The 22,015-nt window shown below is 33.8% G+C and overlaps 5 protein-coding genes and 1 pseudogene across 14 annotated transcripts; 3 read left to right on the top strand and 3 right to left on the bottom strand.

Annotated features, from left to right (window-relative positions):
• Nucleotides 1-3,388: 3,388 nt before the first annotated feature.
• Nucleotides 3,389-9,877, top strand: LOC122567854. 2 transcript variants are annotated; one of them, XM_043726956.1, is made up of 4 exons: nt 3,389-4,466; nt 7,253-7,669; nt 8,300-8,339; nt 8,510-9,877. In XM_043726956.1, the coding sequence occupies exons 2-4, from the start codon at nt 7,618-7,620 to the stop codon at nt 9,513-9,515; spliced, it is 1,098 nt and encodes a 365-aa protein (XP_043582891.1). In that variant the 5' UTR covers nt 3,389-4,466; nt 7,253-7,617; the 3' UTR covers nt 9,516-9,877. The 2 variants fall into 2 exon arrangements, with proteins under 2 accessions (XP_043582891.1, XP_043582892.1); XM_043726957.1 differs by having other exon boundaries at nt 3,389-4,470.
• Nucleotides 4,145-6,323, top strand: LOC122567870 (annotated as a pseudogene).
• On the bottom strand, nt 9,620-12,732 carry LOC122567857 (guanylate kinase). Of its 5 annotated transcripts, none has more exons than XR_006316916.1 (6): nt 11,970-12,179; nt 11,596-11,863; nt 11,292-11,515; nt 11,079-11,186; nt 10,520-10,988; nt 9,620-10,451 (listed from the first exon to the last, which is right to left on the bottom strand). XR_006316916.1 is itself a non-coding variant. In XM_043726965.1 (6 exons), exons 3-6 carry the CDS (start codon nt 11,850-11,852, stop codon nt 10,981-10,983), a joined length of 597 nt encoding a protein of 198 aa, XP_043582900.1. In that variant the 5' UTR covers nt 11,853-11,863; nt 12,258-12,362; nt 12,598-12,634; the 3' UTR covers nt 9,620-10,980. The 5 variants fall into 5 exon arrangements, 4 of the variants coding, with proteins under 4 accessions (XP_043582900.1, XP_043582899.1, XP_043582901.1 ...); XM_043726965.1 differs by lacking the exon at nt 11,970-12,179 and adding exons at nt 12,258-12,362; nt 12,598-12,634 and having other exon boundaries at nt 9,620-10,988; XM_043726964.1 differs by adding an exon at nt 12,258-12,297 and having other exon boundaries at nt 9,620-10,988; nt 11,970-12,070.
• A 672-nt stretch (nt 12,733-13,404) lies between these two features.
• LOC122567849 (ribosomal protein S6 kinase 2 beta) lies at nt 13,405-17,695 on the bottom strand. 3 transcript variants are annotated; one of them, XM_043726941.1, is made up of 13 exons: nt 17,633-17,695; nt 17,097-17,173; nt 16,782-16,979; nt 16,614-16,695; nt 16,214-16,374; nt 16,030-16,136; nt 15,774-15,951; nt 15,529-15,694; nt 15,296-15,451; nt 14,720-15,228; nt 14,394-14,632; nt 14,060-14,321; nt 13,405-13,984 (listed from the first exon to the last, which is right to left on the bottom strand). In XM_043726941.1, the coding sequence occupies exons 2-13, from the start codon at nt 17,148-17,150 to the stop codon at nt 13,856-13,858; spliced, it is 2,241 nt and encodes a 746-aa protein (XP_043582876.1). In that variant the 5' UTR covers nt 17,151-17,173; nt 17,633-17,695; the 3' UTR covers nt 13,405-13,855. The 3 variants fall into 3 exon arrangements, with proteins under 3 accessions (XP_043582876.1, XP_043582875.1, XP_043582874.1); XM_043726940.1 differs by lacking the exon at nt 17,633-17,695 and adding an exon at nt 17,252-17,603; XM_043726939.1 differs by lacking the exon at nt 17,633-17,695 and having other exon boundaries at nt 17,097-17,603.
• Nucleotides 17,696-18,101: 406 nt separating this feature from the next.
• LOC122567853 (cyclin-K) lies at nt 18,102-20,790 on the top strand. 2 transcript variants are annotated; one of them, XM_043726954.1, is made up of 8 exons: nt 18,102-18,297; nt 18,776-19,004; nt 19,091-19,222; nt 19,313-19,418; nt 19,495-19,552; nt 19,656-19,828; nt 19,897-20,043; nt 20,127-20,790. In XM_043726954.1, exons 1-8 carry the CDS (start codon nt 18,206-18,208, stop codon nt 20,522-20,524), a joined length of 1,335 nt encoding a protein of 444 aa, XP_043582889.1. In that variant the 5' UTR covers nt 18,102-18,205; the 3' UTR covers nt 20,525-20,790. The 2 variants fall into 2 exon arrangements, with proteins under 2 accessions (XP_043582889.1, XP_043582890.1); XM_043726955.1 differs by lacking the exon at nt 18,102-18,297 and adding an exon at nt 18,470-18,491.
• LOC122567856 (proteasome assembly chaperone 1) lies at nt 20,791-21,907 on the bottom strand. Of its 2 annotated transcripts, none has more exons than XM_043726961.1 (5): nt 21,697-21,907; nt 21,561-21,625; nt 21,312-21,475; nt 21,044-21,239; nt 20,791-20,974 (listed from the first exon to the last, which is right to left on the bottom strand). In XM_043726961.1, exons 1-5 carry the CDS (start codon nt 21,792-21,794, stop codon nt 20,793-20,795), a joined length of 705 nt encoding a protein of 234 aa, XP_043582896.1. In that variant the 5' UTR covers nt 21,795-21,907; the 3' UTR covers nt 20,791-20,792. The 2 variants fall into 2 exon arrangements, with proteins under 2 accessions (XP_043582896.1, XP_043582895.1); XM_043726960.1 differs by having other exon boundaries at nt 21,546-21,625; nt 21,697-21,905.
• Nucleotides 21,908-22,015: the final 108 nt, after the last annotated feature.

The following is a 22,015-nucleotide window of genomic DNA, read 5'->3' as shown; positions in this document are numbered from 1 at the left end:
TATTCATGCACCAGTTTGATAGAAATCTACAAAAATAAGAGGCTGTTCGCGAGATTGCAATCGAAAAGATGTAAAAGTTACGAGAATAACGATCAGGTTTGAGGAACATTGTGCTAATCGTTCGGATCGATAGCGTCCTCGGAAAGGAATATCCGAGCAGGGACCTAAAGCACCATCGTAAATCATCCTGTTCCATGCGTAAGTAAATCAATAACGCGGCCAGTCTGGCGGACCAGTGACAGTTATTTTTCATTTTTCTGCGAAGTTGACGATACGAAAAGGTGGTGAAACGAACTGTGATCTATCGTCGATCTTCCCCACGCGAGTTCTCGCAGATAACGATAGCAGAACCTAGTGTTTAGAAGAAATAAAATGGTTGGAAAACGAATTTGTGGCGAGATAGTCCCAAGAAAGAAACTATTAACTTCAGCTTCTTCGAAAATTTCTGAAAAAGTTGAATAATGTATTTGAAAAATGTATTTGAAAGTCGATAAATAGAGTAAAATAGCCAGTAGACTTTAACATATATTATACATATGTCACCGTTCATGAATTAAGGAACAATTTGCTAATGTTAAGCGCTTCGCGTAACCTGCATCAAAATAAAGCGTGTAATAAAATCTTTGAAACGTATTATAATTTAGTATCGAGTCAATTTTCTAGTAACTATATTGGCGTAACTATATAACTATAATTTTCTAGTAACTTAAGATTTCTTCTGAAATCTGTAACTAAGAAGGATAAATGAAGCAGCGTTCTAAAAATGGTAATGTAAGATTCCAAGTATAGAATATATCGCACTCCGATATTATCGCAAATCCGATATTAGAACCAAGAGTTACTGCACGACTGTTCCCCATTTTCCTACCCGTCCGATCAACTTTTTTACGTGCAAACACGATTAATTTTACTGAAAGTGAAAAACACGAGGGGAAAAAAAGAGTGACCGGTCGTATAGATACGAACAATACAAAGTAAAAATATCGTGGGTACAAAGTAACCATTCGATATCGCAAACACAGACTCTTCCTTTTTCTGTCCTTATCCACTTATCCGATATCGAACGTATACGAACGGCGATTCGTCTTTCCGAAAGGAGCAAAAAAGTAGAAAAATAACAGAATGAAAAATAAAGCGAGTACACAAAAATGAAAAGTGAGAAAGAAGTAAAACTACCATAAGAAAAATGAACAAAAACAATGATTCTTATCAGCGAGAAAATCTGAAAAATTTCGCCTCGAGGATCTAATAAAGCTAGACCGTAAAAAGGTTCGTTATCGTTCTTCTCTTCGAGTTTCACCTTCTTAACTTTCAAATATCACCCTCGCGTCTGACTAACGCGGGCTTTCGCTACTTAAATTTCGACGAGAAGCTTAGCCGCGTCGAAATATTTTATGCCATTTTCCGGCATCTACCTCCTTCTGCTGTGTTTGCCCCGAGCAAATCGAGCAACGTTTTCATCGCAATGTGGCTCCTCCACGTCAAACGTCAAAAGTTTGACAGGTCGTTTAACTGAATATTACTCCACGCGGACGACGATAATTCGCTCTATGTACTTTTCTTCTTCGTTCCCTAATTCTTCGTAGCGTCTTGACAACTTCCAAATTTGTGTAATTTCAAATTAGCGTAACAACTCTTCTTTTTTTCTTTACAGATCGTTACAGGCGTTTTCCGTTTGTTTCTTATCCTTGGTACTTTCGTCGTTCAGAATTCAAGAACCTGTCTTTATTAAACGCTCAGAAATGTTCCTTCTTATTCACCATCTACCATTAAGATTTAATTAACACTACGCCTCTCTAAGAATACAGGCTTTAATTAAAGGTTACTATAGATTTCTGGTAAGAAGTTAATTAATATGTAACGAGTCGCTGGATATCTAATACGCTTGACGACCGTATTCGATGGAATTTTATGTAGCAAAAGTCGAGGTTCATCGTACGATGTACACAATTAAATGTCGTGTCAATTAATACGACTGCACGCAAATATGAAATTTTTGCTCGCGTGAAAATCGAAGATTGTCCCAGATAAATGAGAAATCAATTTGTTTAATCCGTCGATCACAAATATTCCTTAACGCTTATACTTCTCTCTGAAAGGATCTGACGTTTAAGTTTCCCGATAAATCTACTTCGTCGGTACGTAATAGTTATACAAGTGTCCGACGCTATGTTACTCGATAAATCAACCAAAACCCTTTCTCAGAGAGTTCTATTGCCGTCACGCTTGAGTATGCTTGGCATTTTCCAAACGACACGGCCACTATCGCGCATGTTTCCGTTTAATCTAGACCATCGGTCACCGTGTCATCGTTAAATTGCTTCATTAAATTTTCACCAGCAACCTAGCTTCCAATATAGTGGCCAGATAATATTCGAGATATGTATGTATACGCAAATTTCGACACTCGTGCCGTTTCGCTCCGTCTTTCCCCTTTTCTCTTTTCTTCGACATGTTTCGAGTCGGAGATGCGATCGCACAGATAATCGTTGGAAACTCGAACGAGGATGATCGAATGTAGAGAGTCAACAACACCGGAAAGTGTTCAATCAGCCAATAAGTTTTTGATCGAACACGACGAGGCTGAATTGTCTCGAAAGACGTCGGATAAATAAGGATCCGGGTAAACAGAATGTAATTGCCTATTTCTGTAGCGTTGACGCTTCTGCGTCCCGCGTTCGTTGGTAGGGATATTTGCAGTCTGAGGGGAACGTCGCTCCGACGAACGTTTATCGTCGTTGTTAAACGGAATTGGAGAATTTACTTGTTTGGAAATTCGTTGATGCTGCCCGACAGTTTGCATGTGAAAAGAAATTTCTTTAAGCGTACGCAATCATCCGTGAAAGATGACAATGATTTATGGGCCGATCGAAGCGACAGAAATTTAATTTACGTATCGAGGATTGTCGAGTTGTCGTCGTTCTTGGAACTACGGTGATGTATAGGGCAATTTGAAGGGAAGAATATTTTGCTATAGGACAGTGTAATCCTTTCTAAAATTCTAATCTACGTTCCAGACGATTCTGAAAATAATGGTAGCTGGTTTGCAAATACCAATATCTAATTGTCAGGCTTCGATACAGTTTACAGGGAACGCAGTTTCGTGAGACTATCGAGATGTCGAGACTAATCTCGTTTGGAACGAGATTGTGTGTTAACTGTACGGAAAACCGTGTTTCATGGAATTTTCATAAACAGTGCAAGAACTTTGCGAAACTTCGACGTTCTCCTTCGGGCAACAGCGGAATACTGCAACGCGGTTGTTATACACGTATCGAATTTCTAGCAACGATCATGATGCAAACGCAATAAACTTCGACATAGAACGGAACAACGGGCGAATCAACGCGCGAGAATGGAGGGACGTGATGCTCGGAGAAAAGTGACGCGGAGATTAGTATTCATGATGAATCTTCTTCGCTATAAGCGGAACGTAAGCAGATAGTGGCACAAGAACGACGAATACTACGTCGATATGTGGACAGTTGAACGTCGTCTTCGCGAGAGATAAAAGTTTGTTCAAGGCGCTGTTGAATTTTTACACGTCGTTTCAGTGAAACAGCAAAGAACATTTCATCGTGTTAGCTACGTGGAACGATCTGCTGACGGAATTGGACGATAAGATACCACTGATCGATAGAACATCTAGAGGAAACTGCGATGTATCAAATTCAGGATGTACTTTACATCCAACCACTCTCGAGTCACGAGGATTTTCATTTAAATTTTTACAATTCGTTCACGAAGGCAGGCAAACATATAATATCCGGAATACCGAAATATCACTGAAAACCGATTAATTGGAAGAAAGTAATAAAACGTGAAATGTACCTATATGGAAATTTCGTGCGATTGAGTTTCAAATGTCAAGAGTAGGGCGTAAAGGACATATACGATCGGTCAAAGCTTTGGAGTGAACGTAACCGATTGCAAGGATATTTTGTTCCTAACGACTAACCATTTTCGTATAAAATAAAAAGCATAATTTAAAATATAGTTAAAAAGCCGGTCTGATATAATCTAGTAGAAATGAAACGCATACCATTTATGTTTAATTCATCGTCATTTGAATAACAGATGCAGCGCAGGCCGCACGTGGTGTCCTATAATCGTTTAGCATTTTAATAGATACGCCGATTTCAGCATGGAGACAATTGGAAAGCGTGGATGGGACGTGAAAAAGATGGATGCTGTGTTCGTTGTCGACGCTGACGTATCGACGCGCCGTCAATTTCAATAGGTACCGATTCAACGTGAGCATTTTCGATCAGGAACAAGAGGGGCTGAAATTTCAGGGCAGAATAAATCCAGATTCGACCTACGTTTACTCCAGAGAATATGGAAGCCTGGGCGGAATTCTCCTGGGGGTGCTGGCGAAAAAACTGAACTTCGCGGTGAACGTGATCGACCCGAATACGAACGGCAGACACAGCCATCAGATGGAGAACGACACGTTCAGCGAAACTGTAGGTAATCGTCGCAAACTAAAACCACAAGAGAAAAACGTGTTAAGTCACAATTTTCCTCGCTCTTAGGGCAAATCTTCTAAAATTCAATACGTTGTCAATTATCTTCGAGACTGTCTTTTTATTGCATTTTGGAATTACATATTTTTTTACTACATCTTTGAGTATTTCGAGCGTTAGTAAGACAAAGAAGGATTCTATTTTTTTTTTCATAGAAAAAGTTATTATCGTTTGCTTGAAAAATTCTTATTGTTAATTTGGTACTTTTGATCACCTTAATTCAACGTTAAAAAAGATTATCTTTATAAATTACTCGATTAACGCGATGCAACGATTGATTTTTCCATCAAGGAATTTCTACCACATTTTCCGCCGTTTCGGGTGACGTGGCGTACCGCAGGGTGGTTGCCTCGTTCTTCGTCTAAAAGTATGTAGACAACATGAGCAACATAGTTTACCAATAGGACAGACTTCGACCGGGTTTGCGCGATCGTTCCCAAAGCAACCAACGTACCAAAGGATCTGAGAATGTTTTAGATCTTTTACAACTCATCTGTGTGGCTGTGCAGGATGCTGTCGTATATGGTAGAGTATTTGACGTGGTACTACGTGCAAGTACCTTGGCCCAAGTTTCGCCCCCTTCAAATTGTCATACTCGTTGATGAAACGTTATCAGACGCCTTTTCTTCCCATTTCTCCTCTTCCTATTTTTCGGCTTGATTCTTCTGGTTGTGGAATTTATGTCATTTCTTGCTACTTGAATGGAATTACTTTCCTCGAGAGATTCATTTTTTAATTGCTATTAGTGAACAACATTGATAAATTATCTTAACAAAGCTTCGTATTCTCAGAATCTTCGTATTCTCCGAAAGAAAGAGCGCAAAAGATTCGGCAAAAACTTTCGGGCACTCTGGAACTACGTTATGTGATTTGTCAATGTTTTTGTCAAGTTTATCATCTAGAAGATAGATAAAAAAAAGCTCTAGAGGAGGACGAATTCCGTCAAGACGATGGAAACTCCGCGATATCACGAGAAATATACCTTTATCTGGAAAAGGTTGACGATCAATGACGCGCTGTATCTTTTATATTGCAACTGATCATCCAATTTCATTACCTTCGACTGCTACTGGAAGATGCCTTTCACCAGACATACTTTTCCGTGATATAACGCTAATGAGGATGTTCAATGGTATCCTATACAAGTGTTTGATAACAGATATGTTCTATAGCGAAATTAACGATTTATTAACAGAACTGGATTGAGACTCGTCTGGATTGCCAATAGAATTTCTTTTGTACGATACTGTGGACTTATTTGGTTCCAATGATGATCGTCTCTTGAATCCAATATTAAAAAGATTACAAAAGAACATGGTACATATTTCCAACGCTATTAGGAATTTGTTCAGGTCAATATCTTCCTTTGGTAAACGAACCTTTCGGAGATAAAACTGGAACTCGTATGCTGCACCGCGTCTTACAACATCCACGTACAATCTTTTTATATGTTCATCGTTACACGTATTCTTAAAATTAAAGTCTCCCGAATTATCGTCTACGTTTTCTAAATTTCAGCCAAGTTCTATCTAGCTCGTCTTCTATCAAGCGATTCTTTTGATCGCGCAATGATCAATATCATGATCGGTGGATTCAATCACCAAGACCTTGCAACGTTATGGAGGACACACCCTGTATTAGATAGTATCTTGAGGATAAAGATGAAGGTTTAAAATATCGACGAGGACGAGAAGCAAAATATCGCGGCGTTTCGGTTGAACACGACTTGAAGATCAGTTTCTTCGTACTTGCGTCAGGGTTATCCATCGTCATCTTTTTTTAACGAAAATGGATGGTTCGAATTACGGTAGAAAAAAAATCAAGAAAAAATTCTATTATTAAATAATTTTCACGCTACTCGTCTGAATAACCACATGGCATGCCTCGTTTATACTTTAAATTGAATATATTGTTTAGTTTGATTTACTTGTAGTTGAAAGGAATAAGAGGATAATGAGAGAATTTTGTAACAATTTGCGCAGCATTAATTAAAATGGCAATTCAGATAAAAATAGCCCAGCGAATGTTCCCATCGAAAATTTTCCACTGGAGCAATTCGTTTCTTTTGTCATGAAAACCATCGAATGAACCCATATGATCAATCTAGAAATTGCAAAACGATACGATATGAGATATCGTAGATATTGTACGACCTCGAAAGTACGACCAATTTGACAGATCTCACGCAATCCCGTTGAACAATCAATTTAAACAATTTTTTGTGTCGCACCAGCGCCGTTGCTCGTTATACTACGTTTTTCACGCGATAATTAAATGTCACTTCTGTTTTATAAATGGCACGCGTTATAATAGCACGCGTATTCCAAAAAATTGGCGAAATAACAAGTTTTATCGTAGAAAATAGCAAAACGAAATTGAACTGGTAAAGATGAAACAACTGGGAACAATAAGAAAAAATTCAATGATACTCACTCAAAAATACTGAAAAATTCACTCGTTGGAACTAATGCCTTTTGTTCTTTTCATCCTTCGTCGCAATTACAGAAATTAAACATCGCGTTATACAGATCTTTAAGCAGGTTCATATGTTTTGAACATATTTAATTTAATATTTAATTTAACAAATTTATTTGAACCTTTAAATATCGCAACGAATATCATTTAGCTAAAATTGTACCAAAGCCGCTAGCAAATTTTTACGATTCAAGTTACCATTGTTGTATCTGGAACTTAATTTAATCTCAGTGTAATATCAATTACTACAGGGGAAGATTGTCTTACATCGTTTACAAGATACTAAACTTGAAGAATCAACGAATTACACGAGCAAATTACGACACTTCTCGCCGTTGCGTCGCATCGCGTCGGTGGTATTCGAATGACCGATTCTGGCGGAATCATCGAAAAAATTCCGAGTCAACAAGCTAATATTTCATGCGCGATGTTATGGAGACACGAGAGCAGTAGATCACAGTCTTTCAAGATTTCCAGCCATCTCTATCCCTCTGTATACGTGAATTAGTCAGCGAGGCCCGAAGGAAATGGTGGTTTATTTTAGGCATATCTGAAAATACGCGCACACGTCCCATCGTAGAGACTCAGTTGCTTGTCGTTGCCTCGCAATAGGATCATGGCTCTAAAACGGAGTCTACTTTCAATTACAGTGATAACGATTTCCATCGGTATGTATCTTTTTCATTTTCGCCTTTTCTTCTTTTCACGCTTACCTTTTTAGAATAAACGCTGATAAGCAAAGAAAGCTTCTCGAAAAATATATATAGTCAGATATAGTCGAAATTAATAATAAAGAATAATAAAAAATTGGCGATATTTATCAAAAAGTGATTAGCGGTGAAAAACGTTGAATCGCAAACAAAGCAAATCGTGTAAGCGATAGGATGATGCCATTTTGTGTTTGGCACCGTACGAAATTCATTAAAGTTACACACGAATGCAAAAAGGGAAACGGAAGAAGAAGAGCTTTTACAGAAAGAACGAAAGCGCGCACAGCACATTTGGAATTTGTAAATTTCTAATCAAGTTTATCTTAATTACGTGTTTAATAACAGTTTCGGGACGTTTTCATCACCGCGCTTAAACGAGTCCAGAACCTGGAGAAATTTCTTTTGTAGAAAAGCAGAGAGCCTGGTTCAAAGAATTCGTTTAAGGAACTCGTTTAAAAAGGCAACAATGGCGATTAGATCAACCAACGTTCTCAACTTTTCCTTTGCCGCAGGCTGCTTTTATTATTTCGATTTTGAAAAATTCACGATACAATTACCGCGAACTAATTACGTTTTCTTTTCCGTCAGGTGTATCGCCGATCTTCACGTGGAACCCCGATATTCACCGGTAAGCAATTGAACTTTTCTCTCAATTTTCCAGTTAGCGTGTATTATTAAAAAATAAAGTCAGCTTTTCTTCTAAACTCGATTATATCTTCCTCGATAAAAGCGTTCCTCAGAATGTTTGATCAAAGTTTAATCGAAGTCATATTTGTTAACTGCATATTTTGCTCCAAGCTACGAGAGCTACGATCTCGAAAAAGGTCCGGTCTTCTACGAAGCCTACTATCCAGACACCAACGAGGAACCTCGCAGCAACTATCAACAAAAACGTTATTTCGATCAAGGAGCCGTTTTGGAGAAAACCTATCAAGTACCTTCTGAACGTCTCACGTATCCGACAAACAATATTCAAGTGGATAATTATGAAAACAGAGCCAACACCATCCTCCAAAATGACGATCGTTTCTTTCTTGAAACGAACACGCAACCTCTGGACGTAAAAGAAATCTCGAAGCTGGCTAGAAGAGCAATTTCCCGGGATTTGGAAAACTGGAACACCCTTGAGGATTATTTGGATCGCGCCAAATACCAAGATCTCGTGTTTCGTCGTCGAATCGTCGTGCCTGACGGCCTCGTGCCGAACTTGCCAGATTCTTTGAAGGAACAACGTGATTTGAGAAGAGATCTGTACGAAGAAATTCGAGAAGAACCTTTAGCCTTGCCCAGTCGCATCGAATCAACCGAAGATCAAAGAGATTCGATCAGAAGATTGGCCGCTCGTGATCTTGCTGACAGAGATTCTTTGGGATCGCTCAAATCGATTCGATATGAGGATCAACCGACACGAGAACAGAAAGTGATACAAGCAGTGAGAACGAGTCAGATAAATGTGCCATTAACGAGAGATACGAATCCATCGGATTCGAGATCGATTACAAATGCTTATCCAACGGAGAACATCTTTGCACCGCGACCTCAGGTGATCAATTACATTTTTTCCAGGAAACCGGAAATAACTACGGAGAATAGGGTTCGAAACTTGCCTGAAACGAAGGAAACTAGTGAACTTATGCCCAGGAATTACGGAGATAATCTGATTCAGGATGAAATGAAAAAAACAACAGAGGATAAAGATGTAAAAGTGACGTCCATCGAAGTTAGCGAAGTACCTAGACATAAAACTCGTCACCATCACGGGGAATGGCCAAGGCGCGACTATTCTCACCGTCATCAGTCCTAAAATTTATCATTTTCACGTATATTTTACTCTAAGGGAAGATAGAATTGATTGATTGTTGATTTCGAGATAAATTTTAAAAGGAGTTTAAAAGGAACAATATTTTGTTTTCAGTATCGCATACGGTTGAAATATTTATTCGATATATTATGATACAACAATGATACAATTTTCTTTAACAATGCATAGATGTTTCGCTACGCCTTGTTCATTCAAACGTCGCTTTATCGTCATATTTATGTAACCATACACACGTACTAACAAGTAAGCGATAACACCCCGTATATAGGAAAATATGTAATTTCTTCCGCGCTCGTGGAAGCAACAACATGCTGATATTCGATAAATAAAATGATTCATATTCATATCTTGTACCATGTACAAATGTGATGTGTAAGAAACAGATAAACGATAGTAATTGTAAGAATTTCGAAAATTTCGTTGATCTTTATCTAACATGAAAATATATTTATTTCGAATATAATTTTTCGAAAATATTTGCAAATAAATAGAACGTGTGAAATATGTCTACTCGATGATGAATGTTCTTAAATGGATGTTCGTGTAATGCCTTTCCCTTCTGATAAATCGGCAATACGATACATTCAAGTGTAATTGAATTTATGAATGAATCTCGATTTGTGCAGTGAGTATACGATGTTTGACGAGGACAAAACCACAAGTACTTTATAAGTAATCTACACTATTGGAACACAACTTCGTCTGGTGAATAGTCTCAGTTAGCTACATCTAAAACATTATAGTTAATTCTTCAGTTCTCTTTTTAGATATCTAGCCTGTAGTAAAGTTCCGTCTTCGCATAAATTGACTGTCCTTTGTATACATTTGGCAAGATATCATTAATCTAAAATAATTTGACACTTGCACACATTCTATGTGCATTAAAGCACTAGAGTATTGCACTGAATCGATGTAATCCTATAAATTACTACTATGTAAATACTGTACAATGTTTTTCATATTCAAGTCGAAGCAAAAGTACATACAGAACTGTAAAAGAAACTACAAAAATAACTTAGCAAGTCTCTGTTACTTGACATATACTTAGTCTCTTTAAGTATTGAATAGAAACAAACTGTATGAACATTCTGCATATCCTTGTTTCCTTATTCATAGTTTTACTTTAAACTATACATTTGTAATCCTTGCTTTACAATGCCTTTAAAGTGACATTAATCTGAATTTTTACATTAGTACCATGCATGTAACAAGCTTGAAGCATGTATACCTATATTTACTCTTGCAATATTCAGGTCTATTTAGCACTGTATAAAATTATTTGCATAAATTTATTCTTTGATCTAGTAATCCGATCCTTGGACATGAGTTAATGCGCTTCATCATGTAATAATTATCTATTATTATAATTTACACAATGATATATAAAAATAATTATAATTTATGATTTATGATTTCAAAGAATCTTCTATCTTTAAGAGGCATATGTTTAACGTCCTGTAAAGTATTAGAAACACAAATATAAATATACATAGCAATTATATGGATAATAATTAACATATAATACATAAGCGCTGTTCATTATACCTGCATCATCTTGCTTTAAATTTGACATCAGAAAGTCTCTTAATTTTTCGTATGCCTTAGAAACATTGTCATTTTCAATAACTATGTCAAAATTACCAGGCTTTTCTCCTAAAATAATTCTCAAGTATATATATATTTCCTCGTCTAACATAAAAATACATAGTAAATGTATCCCAGTTTTTAACAAAGCAATAAATTAATTATAATACTTACCATATTCTATCTCTAGCCTAGCAATGGATAATCTCCGTTGCAAAGCATCTTCTGTTTCTGTTTTCCTAGCTCTTAATCTTTTCTCCAATTCTTCGATAGATGGTGCTTTAATAAATATATACAATGGATCCAGCGAACTTTGTTTTATTTGTTTTACACCTTGCACTTCAACATCTAATACGCAAATTTTACCTGCTTTTTGTACTTCTTCTACTGCACGTTTACTAAAAATATTGAAAAAGATTTATGTATAATCAATAAAATCTATTATTGCATCTTTTGTTTAAATAAATTTGATTTTTACCTAGTACCATACATATTCCCACTGAATGTAGCAGTTTCAAGAAATTCATCCTGTTCTATTTGTTTTTGCATCTTATCTTTAGTAGTAAAATGATAATGTTTCCCATCTTCCTCACCTGGTCTAGGACTTCTAGTGGTATGAGACACAGAATAACCAAATGTATCTGGAAATTCTTCAAAAAGCTTTTTTAAAAGCGTACTTTTTCCACTTCCTGAAGGACCACACAAAACTAATGGACGTGAGCCTTTATGAAACATATTACAAGCACCTAAAAATGAATGTAATATTGTTATGGAACAATTTATCACAATAAAAATTCACAATAGAAGACAAAACTTGAGTTTTTAATTTGAATAGATTCAATCACTTCATACCTAATGCTAATGTTCTAAAACATGAAAGTGATGCCATACTCTTACGTATTAATTCAATTAATTTTCGCACAATTGAAGAGAACGTGTAAGTGCAGGCATATCTATTGTTGTATTTACGATGAATTTAATACAAATCGATGAAAGATACGGTAGACCAAAAACACCGAAAACATTATTAATTAATAGTACAATTAGAACAGAAATAAGTGTATAAAATAAAACGAAAAATCATTATAGGTAATCACTGTCATATCATTATTTTTGCAGTATATTGAGATTCTTACAAACCATGGAACGATAATTAACGTGTGGTATCTTCGGAATATTGATTTCTTGAAGGAAAATATGTCGTAATTGTACAACTTACTTAATAGGAAAAGTTGATCGGATGCACTGAAAAATAAAAGCTACAATATTTAAATGCTTTCATCCAAAAATCTTTTCAGAATCTTATTTACTGCAATTAATATATGTACATCTTCAATTTTCATTAATCACGTTGAATAAAAAGTGAGATCAATGCATAAAACCGACTTCGTTAAGGGTATCACAATCACTGTCTCTCGTGTATTCTTCTTTATTTCAATGAACAAATAAGAAATTCGACGAATATTGAATATTATCTCACCTTTATAGATAACTAAACTTTAAAAAACGTATAATATAGTAGTAAGAACTATTAAAAAATATGATAACAGCTTTTAGCAAAGTAAAGCACGAAAGTCCGCAGTCGGAACAAACAGCTACCACGTTTTCGTTTAATAATGGGCGTCTGCGCGTCCGCCGCATTGTGAATTAAGAACATCTTATACGTATGTATGTACATAGTATACAATACGTGATTCGTATAAACTATATACATTTTCATATATATATATATATCTGTGATAAGAGAAATGTGGAATATTTTTTTTCTTTATTATATACTTATGAATTTACTTCTTTATATATTATACAAATAGTTTTTCACACGATTTAAAATCTACAAATTCTGTTTTTATCTTTTTATTTAACAAGATACGCAATTAATCTTACTATGAAATGAGGGGAATAATTAAAAAAATGGTTTGTTTATTTTACTGATGCATCTAAAACAATATATAATGCATCTAAAAATTATTGTATTTGAAAATGAACTTTTCGAATATAATAATACCTCTTATTTTGATAACAAACATGAATTATATTTGCGTTTGAATATTTACTATAAATCATACTTATTTGTATACTTGCCATAATTTTCTAAGAAATAAGATTATCATTGTTGAATATTAGTTACGTAAGTATTTATCCGAGTATATTCCGATTAAAAATAGAATGTGAAACTTAAAAATCAACTACTTAATCATTTTAACTATGGTTAAGTAAAACATACTTTATTATATACAATTAATGTTTAACAAATAAAAATATTGATCAAAAATCAAAATAGATATATATTTCATTTTTACATTTTATTAAATATATATATATATAGATTTTTTTCATAAATTTATACTATTATTATAGTTTATATAATTTTTAATATTGAAATGGTAGTCATGTACAATACAGATTATAAGATTTAAAATTTCTCTGATATTCCATTCTTATATTATATTTAAATCGAAAATATAGATTTAAACACACATTTTCTATTCTATACACATACACAAATTTTAACCAGGATAGAGATGATTTTAGTGATGCAAGTTATATGAATAACAGAACAATAAAGAATAATTTTTATAAAATTGATACGTACTAGCTACATTTGAACATTGCACAAATAATACTAGATTTATATCGACAAAAAATATAGTCTTTTCATATACGTAATCACATACATAATTCGTAATTTTTCATATCTTGCCTTTACTTTTTGACAAAATAGAAACACAGTTGTTTCAAACTTCGGTAGGACCAGTAGGCTTGGCTTGTGTTCTTCGTCGTGCCAATGCAGACATGACAACAGGTCCGATATGAGGCGACCTTGGACTGCTAGACATTGCTCTATATGTTGCTGTTACTGCTCTCTAAAAATATGTTCAATTTATGCTATTAATTTAATCACGATTACTTGATATCTATCTGAAGAAAATATTATATACCTTTAGGCTATGTGGATCCTTAGAACTATCAGGTAATACTTTCTGTGGAAGACGATGACGATTAGCAATCCACGAATATTTTAATATGGCAGCTGCAGTAGGCCTCCGATTAGGATCAACATGTAACATTTTTTTAACTAGATCTTTAGCTTCATTCGAAATTTGATGCCATATTCCACTTTCAACATCAATGTAGCCGAGGCCAATACGATCTAATATGTCTCTTGCACTATCACCGGGAGTATTACGAAATGGTGTATATCTAAAATATAGAAATGTAATCTAGTATTTAATATACGTCCTTTTCAAATTTTATGTAATCAGATTTAATTACCCAGCCAACATAATGTATAACAAAACACCAAGTGACCAGATATCACACGCCGCATCATATCCTTGGCGTTTTAACACTTCTGGTGCTACAAAATTTGCAGTATAACAAGGCGTCATTAACAAACCATTTTCCGCTCGTAACTGTTTTGCGAAACCAAGATCGCATAAACAAAGTGTCGATGGATCACCCCCCGACTTCGAATACAATATATTAGATGGCTTTAAGTCTCTATGAACAACCTGTTGATTACGTAAACCGAAATTAATCAATAAACTCAACATGGTAGAATACAAAACGTAAGAGATGATGACTAAATAGATAATTACTCCATTTTCATGAAGATAATTGACTACGCTAACTATTGTGTACATCACTTCGGCTGCTTCCTTTTCTGTGAGATTACGTCTTTGTAGTAACCGATCAAGTAGTTCTCCACCACGCAATAATTCGAGTACAAGATAAGCTCGTTTATCATCTTCATGAACAGCTCTCAAAGTTACAATGTGCGGATGCCTTCCATATCGGAGCAAAATTTCTATTTCTTCTGTAGGATCTCTTTTTGATTTCTCAATTACCTTCACAGCATACTCTGCTTTAGAGGCTTTATGAACAGCTAAATAAACAGTACTGTAGCTTCCTTTACCAATTTCTTGTTTAAACTCATATTCATCACTCACGGAGATAGGGCTCACATAAGTTGGAAAAGTTGCGCTAAGGCTATCACAGTTTTTATATTCAGGGATTTTCACGTGATCCTCAAGAAGGCACGGCGCGACAAAGCTAAATCCACGGAACAATTCGTGAGCATTAGCACTTGGTGGTACCCCAGGAGAATCTAAAATATTATAATAACTTTACTCATTTAGAACATAAATTATACAGAATTAAGTAATTTATGTTACCTTTGGGCGTTTTACATGTAAATTCACTATCAAAACAAAATGTATCATCTTCTTGACTAACAGCTGGTTTAAAAGGCGGTTTTATTTCTTTTCTGTAAAGCGCATCCCAATCGGTTTTTGCAAAGAACACATGGTTTTTTATCTCTTCTATTCCGCCTTAAATAAATGAAAATAATAAATGAATATAGCATAATAGCTATTTTTGTATTTTAAAGAACACTACAAATAAGTACCAAATCCCAGTCTGTTTGCAGGGTTTCTTTTAAACAATACTTTAAGGAGTAATTGTGCTTCTGGTGAAATATTATGTGGCATTCCGAGTTTTCCTTTTGTTATCTGTGTCATTGTTTCTTTGCGATTTGCTCCTTGAAATGGAAGAGCTCCAGTCAACATTTCAAACTGAAAGTTAAGAATTTGTTTAAATACAATCTGGTGTATATATGTATATGTGTCGTCATATCATTTATATGCAACTAACCATAAGAACACCAAAACTCCACCAATCTGCAGCAAATGAATGTCCTCTCCTATCTACAATTTCAGGTGCCATATATTCTATAGTACCACAAAACGAGTATGCTTTGCAATCGTCTAAAGGCTGCTTACTTAGACCGAAGTCGGTTAAAGCAATATGACCTTCAGTATCAAGCAAAATACTGTCATAAACAAAATGAATATTAAGATTTATATAACTTTATAATGGTTGAATTATTGACAAATGATATAATACAAACTTTTCTGGTTTGAGATCTCTATAAATAATTCCAAGCTTATGTATATGACCCAATGCAAGAGCAAGTTCAGCTAAATAAAATTTTACATCATCTTCAGTAAACATTACCTGAAGCAATAATTATAAAAGTGGATCAATACAGCCATAAAAATATCATAAAATTACTAATACTGTAAACTGTATACCTCTTTAACTAATCTTGAAAATAAATCGCCACCTCTTAAAAAGTCTAAAATTAAGTAGAGTTTGCCCTCTGTTTGGAATGCATAATGTAGTCGTACAATGAATGGATGTTCAACATCTACCAGTATGTTCCTCTCCATTTTTGTTCTAACTCTGTCCCGAACTGAGATAATATTGAAATATTAAACTACTTTAAAAAGAAAAAGAAATAATTTTCAATATAAGAGGAATTGCTCTGAAAATTCCTTTTATAAATTTTAATAAAAAAAATAAAATATGTACACAGCAATAAAAAGATCTTTGTATTTTATAATTAAAATCAATGTTTCATTACAACAGTCCTCATTTTTTAAAACCTTCAGAGCTACCCTCGTACTTGTATATATTTAACTTATTAAGCACCTTTCAATGTTGCCTTTTTTAATACCTTCATAGCATAAATTGTCCCACTATCTTTTCCAACAACCTTTCTCACAAGGAATACCTGAATTAACACAAGAATTTTTATTATTGAATAATTACACTTGATTATATCTCAAATTATTTTTCATTCATTGCAATGTTCAATACTTTGCCAAAAGACCCTTGACCCAGAACTTTAAGCAGTTCAAATTGAGATGGATCTGCTTTTTCATGTCCATCCCTTACTACTTCACGTACTTCTATTTCATGTGTTTCAGAACAACCATTTGAAGGTGGTTCAACTACATTTTCTTGAGTTATTACTACTTCCTCTTGGGACTCTGATGGAAGTATATCTACGTCTTGCTGAAAAATTAAATTGGTTACAATACACAAATTTACAATTGTAATACAGAATTAATAACACGTAATTGACACATTTTTAAGACTAATCGATGTATTTAACAAATATAAAAATACTACCTTTTCAGTCACATGTTGCTCAGACCAAGGAACTGTCAAATTCGCCAACGGCATTATATTCGACGTTGTGTTATTATCTGCGAAATTGTAGATGTTATGTTTATAAAATATTCTTGCGTGCGCGGTCGTCATAAATTAACGTTTAGTTATGTTACAAGAGCGCGACGTAGATCACCCTCAAAATGTAATACGTTACGGGTATTCGCGGTAAATTGATAGACGCATCTATGACATGTACTCTGGTACTTATTGACCACAGATAACGCGTTAAATCGTTAATATGTACTAGAAACCGATGTTTCAATATTTTGTATAACGACTGTCCTTTTTACGCTTCTGTATTGTTGGTCTAAGAAGTCACCTTTATATGTACTTTATTGATTTGTCAACAAACAAAGCAAAATAGATTGGGAAATGTATTTGTAAGATATAGATAATATATAATGCGATAACAGTATATTCAAACAAACATGAAGGAAGAAAAAAAATACAATTGTTTTATAAATAAATTTAAATTCTTTTACTAAAAATTGTACTTCATTTTTTAATGAAATAAAATCGATGTATAAAACATTCATTCTATATATTGTAAGACACGTTCACATGAAACATCCCTGGCGCCTAACAAGTGATGCAATTTTATATAAAATTATATATTTCTCTCTTCTAGATACAGATGTCGAACTGCGAGCGGAAAAAGTTCACTTCCGCTAAAAGAACTCTGCGCGGGAAGAGAAGAAAATTCAAATTTCTATACTTCCGGAAAAGAACGGCACTCCCTTTTCCGGGTAAAGGGTCACCCTTAGTCGCGTACTTCCAAAGTATGTAATACAGTGCAATATAATTCTAGAGATTTTTCAGTACAAATAAGCCTAAGTTAATAGTTATTGTTGTGTGTGTGTGAATATATACACACACACAAGTATAGCGTAAAAACTCATTAAGAATAAGTATTAGTAATGAAATATCTATTTGTGAGAATAAAATGATTTATACGTAGATTTCACACATAAAGCGAAACGAATAATATTTCTGTTATTATTAATTTTAAATTTTAACTTTACGTAAAATGATTTCCTATTGTTCCTTTCTTATGTACTTCCTATTACATGCAGATGTGCATACATGTTGAAACAGTGTTTAAGCGTCCTGCAAGTGCTACACTTCGCAAACTCTTGTTTGTAATAAACAATTCAAACAGGTTAATATAAACAGTATATATAATATATAACATAATATTGTATATAATAGAAAACATCTAAATAAGTGAAAGAAAGAGAATACCTTAAACATTAAACATTGGTGTAAGTATCTTAACCCCTTAACCTACAACTACGGGCATAACCCGTAGTACGATGATCGAGCCAAACGTAAATATTACGGGCATCGCTCATGGTATGTACTACACAAATCGCGCGAATGGCTCGAAGGCTGCGCGAGATTGTTTATGTTTTCGGCCCAAAATTCTCGAATGTAAATCGAAGGTTAAGGGGTTAACCTACTGTAAAGTTTATGGAATAGCAAAATTTTTAGAAATTTCTTTGTGTGACAATAATTACTAAATTATCATTTATATAAACTTATATTCAGTATAGAAAAGATTTATTCTAATGTGATATAACCTTAGCGAAGTGTTATTATTTATATAAAGTTTTCTTATGTATCTTATTCTTTTTAAGTGCAATAAAAATGCCATGCTGGTATTATGAGAAGAAAGAACTGCGAAATACACCATCCATTCAAGATGGTATTGACTACGAAACAGAATGCAGATATAGGAAAGAAGGGGCCAGATTCATTATTGATACAGGAACCAAAATGGATTTAGGATACAATACGATGGCAACTGGAGTTGTTTACTTTCATAGATTCTACATGTTTCATTCATTTAAAAACTTCCCAAGATATGTACGTATTTAATAATAAATATTAATTTCTTTTTTATCGATCTGAGAAAAATAAATATTTTATGTTATTTTTTAAATCTCATATAGGTAACTGCATGCTGTTGTTTATTATTAGCAGGCAAAGTAGAAGAAACTCCAAAAAAATGCAAAGATATAATTAAGACTGCAAAGTCTTTATTAACTGAACAAAAATTGATGACTTTCGGAGAGGATCCAAAGGTAGATCGATAAACTATATAGTTTATTATTATTAAGGATACATATCCTTGAAATGTAATTTGTAAAATAATCTTTTTATAAATTTTCTAGGAAGAGGTCATAACGTTAGAAAGAATTTTACTACAAACTATAAAGTTTGATTTGCAGGTTGAACATCCATACAGCTACTTGCTAAAATATGCAAAATGCCTTAAAGGTATTAAAATAAATTTTATGAATTTAATAAATAATACATTAAGTGACATAATAAAAACATCAATGATATTTTGCAGGTGATAAAAATAAATTACAGAAGATGGTTCAAATGGCTTGGACATTTGTTAATGACAGGTGTGTGTATATATACATACATATATATATATTATAGTGTTTTCTTATTACTTTTAAATCGATTTAAAAAGTTTATATAATCTTTATACCTTTTCGTTTATAGTTTGTGTACAACATTGTCGTTGCAATGGGAACCAGAAATTATTGCTGTTGCTCTCATGTATTTGGCAGGGAAGCTTAGCAAATTTGAAGTGGTAGATTGGAATGGAAGATTACCAAAACATTTACGTTGGTGGGATATGTTTGTTGAGGATGTTACTATGGATCTTCTAGAAGGTAGCCTAATAAGAAACCATTTTTTAGAATATATTAATATGGAAAGTACATCTGATTTATTTTTTCAGATATATGTCATCAAGTATTAGATTTGTATTCACAAGCAAATAACACAAAGCCGCCAGATTCACCACCTTTAACACCATCTAATGAGCCTTGTAGAGATAGAGCTATAACAGCACCTTCCACAGAATCAACATCTACTACACCAAATGGTATATACATGAAAATTGTCTTATTTGCGATGAAAATTGTCTTATTTGCGATGAAAAATTGTCTTATTAATATCAAATTATAGTTACACCAGGAAAGGCTACTAAAGTTGAAGCAGTTACAGTCTCTGCAAATGGATGCTTAACTACAGATACCACAGATGCAATAAAACCAATGGATGTGCCAACACATTTTCAAACATATCCAACCAATTTTGCACATAGTAATATCAATTATCCCCCAGCGTTTCCTCCAGCAAATGTTTCTGTTCCTCCACCTTCTGTAAATACAATGAATCATATTGTTCCACCAATGCATCATATGGGTTCCTCCGGTACCATTAGACCTGCACCACCGACATCTACTACAACGCCAACACCGTTTCAACCATATCCTTATCCTACAAACGCGTCATACTTCCCTCCAAATAATCCAGTACCTCCAGCACCTACACCGCGTACGTATTATCCACCACAACCTTAACACATACAAATTTATGAGACTCAAATATGCAATGTTTGCTTGTGTGTAAGCACCATTATTGCAATTGAAGTTAATATTATCAAAGAGATAATAGTTAAATCTTGTCTTGTAATCTAAGTCTTGTAAATATTGTAAATATGTAAGGTTTACAACTAACAGTAATATTTAATTATAAATTTTTTATATTACTAATATTTACATGTTTCAATTCTTAATTTAAATAAGAAAATACAAATACAAAACTTCTAAGAGAAAATTAGTCCCAGTTTTACATGTAAAGGTTGCCTTTATTAAAAAAGTTTTTTCCAGAAAATGTAACAGTATGCAATGGCGCATAATTTGCTAATAATTTTAAAAGCGGTTCTGCGGATAATGAGTCCAATACAATACTGTCTGTATATAAAACATACAAAACTGAAGGTAGTTCCATAATTTGAGCATATGACAATACTGAAACATATGTATGTTTGTTAATAAACTTTCATCTGAAGATATAGTTTGTATTATTTGAATATTAACCTCCTGCTGTTACTCCATATATAATATTTGGCTGCTCTAAGTATGGCTCTTTCGATTTGCAAATATTCTCCCCACTTTTTGTAGTCAACATCCTTAAGAAAGAAGGTACTGTTGGTATATCCTTCTTCTTGAAATTTGATATATGACAACATGTTATACAAATTATACTTTTTGCACTTGATGTAATATCACCCATCTAATAAATTTAATAAAATTAATGCAAATTACTAGAATTATATAATTTATAACTTAAGTTAAATTTTCTTACCTTTTCTACAAATTTGCCTGACAATTTCACATCAAAATGTGGAGATACAATACCTAAATAAATATCATTAGTAACTTGATAAATTGTATATATCTTTTTTTGTTTTTCATCTTCCACGAAACATACTTCTTCTGAGTTTGGGCACAAACACTCTTTTACAAAATCTACAATATCATTAAAACCATTTATAACACGATCAAAATATTACCGATTAATTAAATTAGTTTATATTACCGATTAACATTTCACCTTCAATTACAATCAAAGTATCAATGCTGGATGGTTTTGTTTTTAACCACTGAACAAAAAATTCGCTGAAATATATTCCAAAAAGTATTTGAGACACTTAACTTGAGAGGTTATGTTTAACTAAAATAAAACTTACGGTTGATTAACTGAACAGTCAGTAGCTTTATTTTCATCTTCATCGTCCCAAAACGCTCGTGAGACTGGAAATACTACTTCACCGAAAAAACTTGCCATTTTATCAACAAAGTTAATAGAAACCACTGTAAAACATCTCCTGTTTGTAAGAGAATACTTTTATTGCTGTGTCACAGGTCACAACCACACTAGGCAACAACCTTGGAAAAAATTATACAGTCGATTGCATTTCAAAACAATAAATTTTGGATACAGTTAAAAACAAATATTCCTTATATAATTTTAACGCAGCTGTTAAAAAATTATTTATTTGTCAATTG

The sequence above is a fragment of the Bombus pyrosoma genome, linkage group LG5 (genome assembly GCF_014825855.1).
Source record: "Bombus pyrosoma isolate SC7728 linkage group LG5, ASM1482585v1, whole genome shotgun sequence".
In the NCBI taxonomy this organism is placed as follows: Eukaryota; Metazoa; Arthropoda; class Insecta; order Hymenoptera; family Apidae; genus Bombus; species Bombus pyrosoma.
The sequence above is the reverse complement of the archived record's forward strand: the minus strand, read 5'-3'. Positions and strand labels throughout refer to the sequence as shown.

Excerpts from the sequence above, each read along its gene's own strand:
- LOC122567854 (XM_043726956.1), top strand. The coding sequence starts at position 7,618 with ATGGCTCTAAAACGGAGTCTACTTTCAATTACAGTGATAACGATTTCC. Across the intron at positions 7,670-8,299 it reads AGTGATAACGATTTCCATCG|GTGTATCGCCGATCTTCACG; the intron begins GTATGTATCTTT and ends CTTTTCCGTCAG. Across the intron at positions 8,340-8,509 it reads TGGAACCCCGATATTCACCG|CTACGAGAGCTACGATCTCG; the intron begins GTAAGCAATTGA and ends TTTTGCTCCAAG.
- LOC122567857 (XM_043726964.1), bottom strand. The coding sequence starts at position 12,006 with ATGGCATCACTTTCATGTTTTAGAACATTAGCATTAG. Across the intron at positions 11,516-11,595 it reads GGGAATATGTATGGTACTAG|TAAACGTGCAGTAGAAGAAG; the intron begins GTAAAAATCAAA and ends CAATATTTTTAG. Across the intron at positions 11,187-11,291 it reads TAGGCTAGAGATAGAATATG|GAGAAAAGCCTGGTAATTTT; the intron begins GTAAGTATTATA and ends GAATTATTTTAG.
- LOC122567849 (XM_043726939.1), bottom strand. The coding sequence starts at position 17,228 with ATGACGACCGCGCACGCAAGAATATTTTATAAACATAACATCTACAAT. Across the intron at positions 16,980-17,096 it reads AGCAACATGTGACTGAAAAG|CAAGACGTAGATATACTTCC; the intron begins GTAGTATTTTTA and ends TTAATTTTTCAG. Across the intron at positions 14,633-14,719 it reads ATTATCTTCATGAAAATGGA|GTTGTTCATAGAGACTTAAA; the intron begins GTAATTATCTAT and ends CGTAATCAACAG.
- LOC122567853 (XM_043726954.1), top strand. The coding sequence starts at position 18,206 with ATGCAGATGTGCATACATGTTGAAACAGTGTTTAAGCGTCCTGCAAGT. Across the intron at positions 19,419-19,494 it reads ATATGCAAAATGCCTTAAAG|GTGATAAAAATAAATTACAG; the intron begins GTATTAAAATAA and ends GATATTTTGCAG. Across the intron at positions 19,829-19,896 it reads TACTATGGATCTTCTAGAAG|ATATATGTCATCAAGTATTA; the intron begins GTAGCCTAATAA and ends TTATTTTTTCAG.
- LOC122567856 (XM_043726960.1), bottom strand. The coding sequence starts at position 21,794 with ATGGCAAGTTTTTTCGGTGAAGTAGTATTTCCAGTCTCACGAGCGTTT. Across the intron at positions 21,626-21,696 it reads GACTGTTCAGTTAATCAACC|CGAATTTTTTGTTCAGTGGT; the intron begins GTAAGTTTTATT and ends AATATATTTCAG. Across the intron at positions 21,240-21,311 it reads CAGGCAAATTTGTAGAAAAG|ATGGGTGATATTACATCAAG; the intron begins GTAAGAAAATTT and ends TAAATTTATTAG.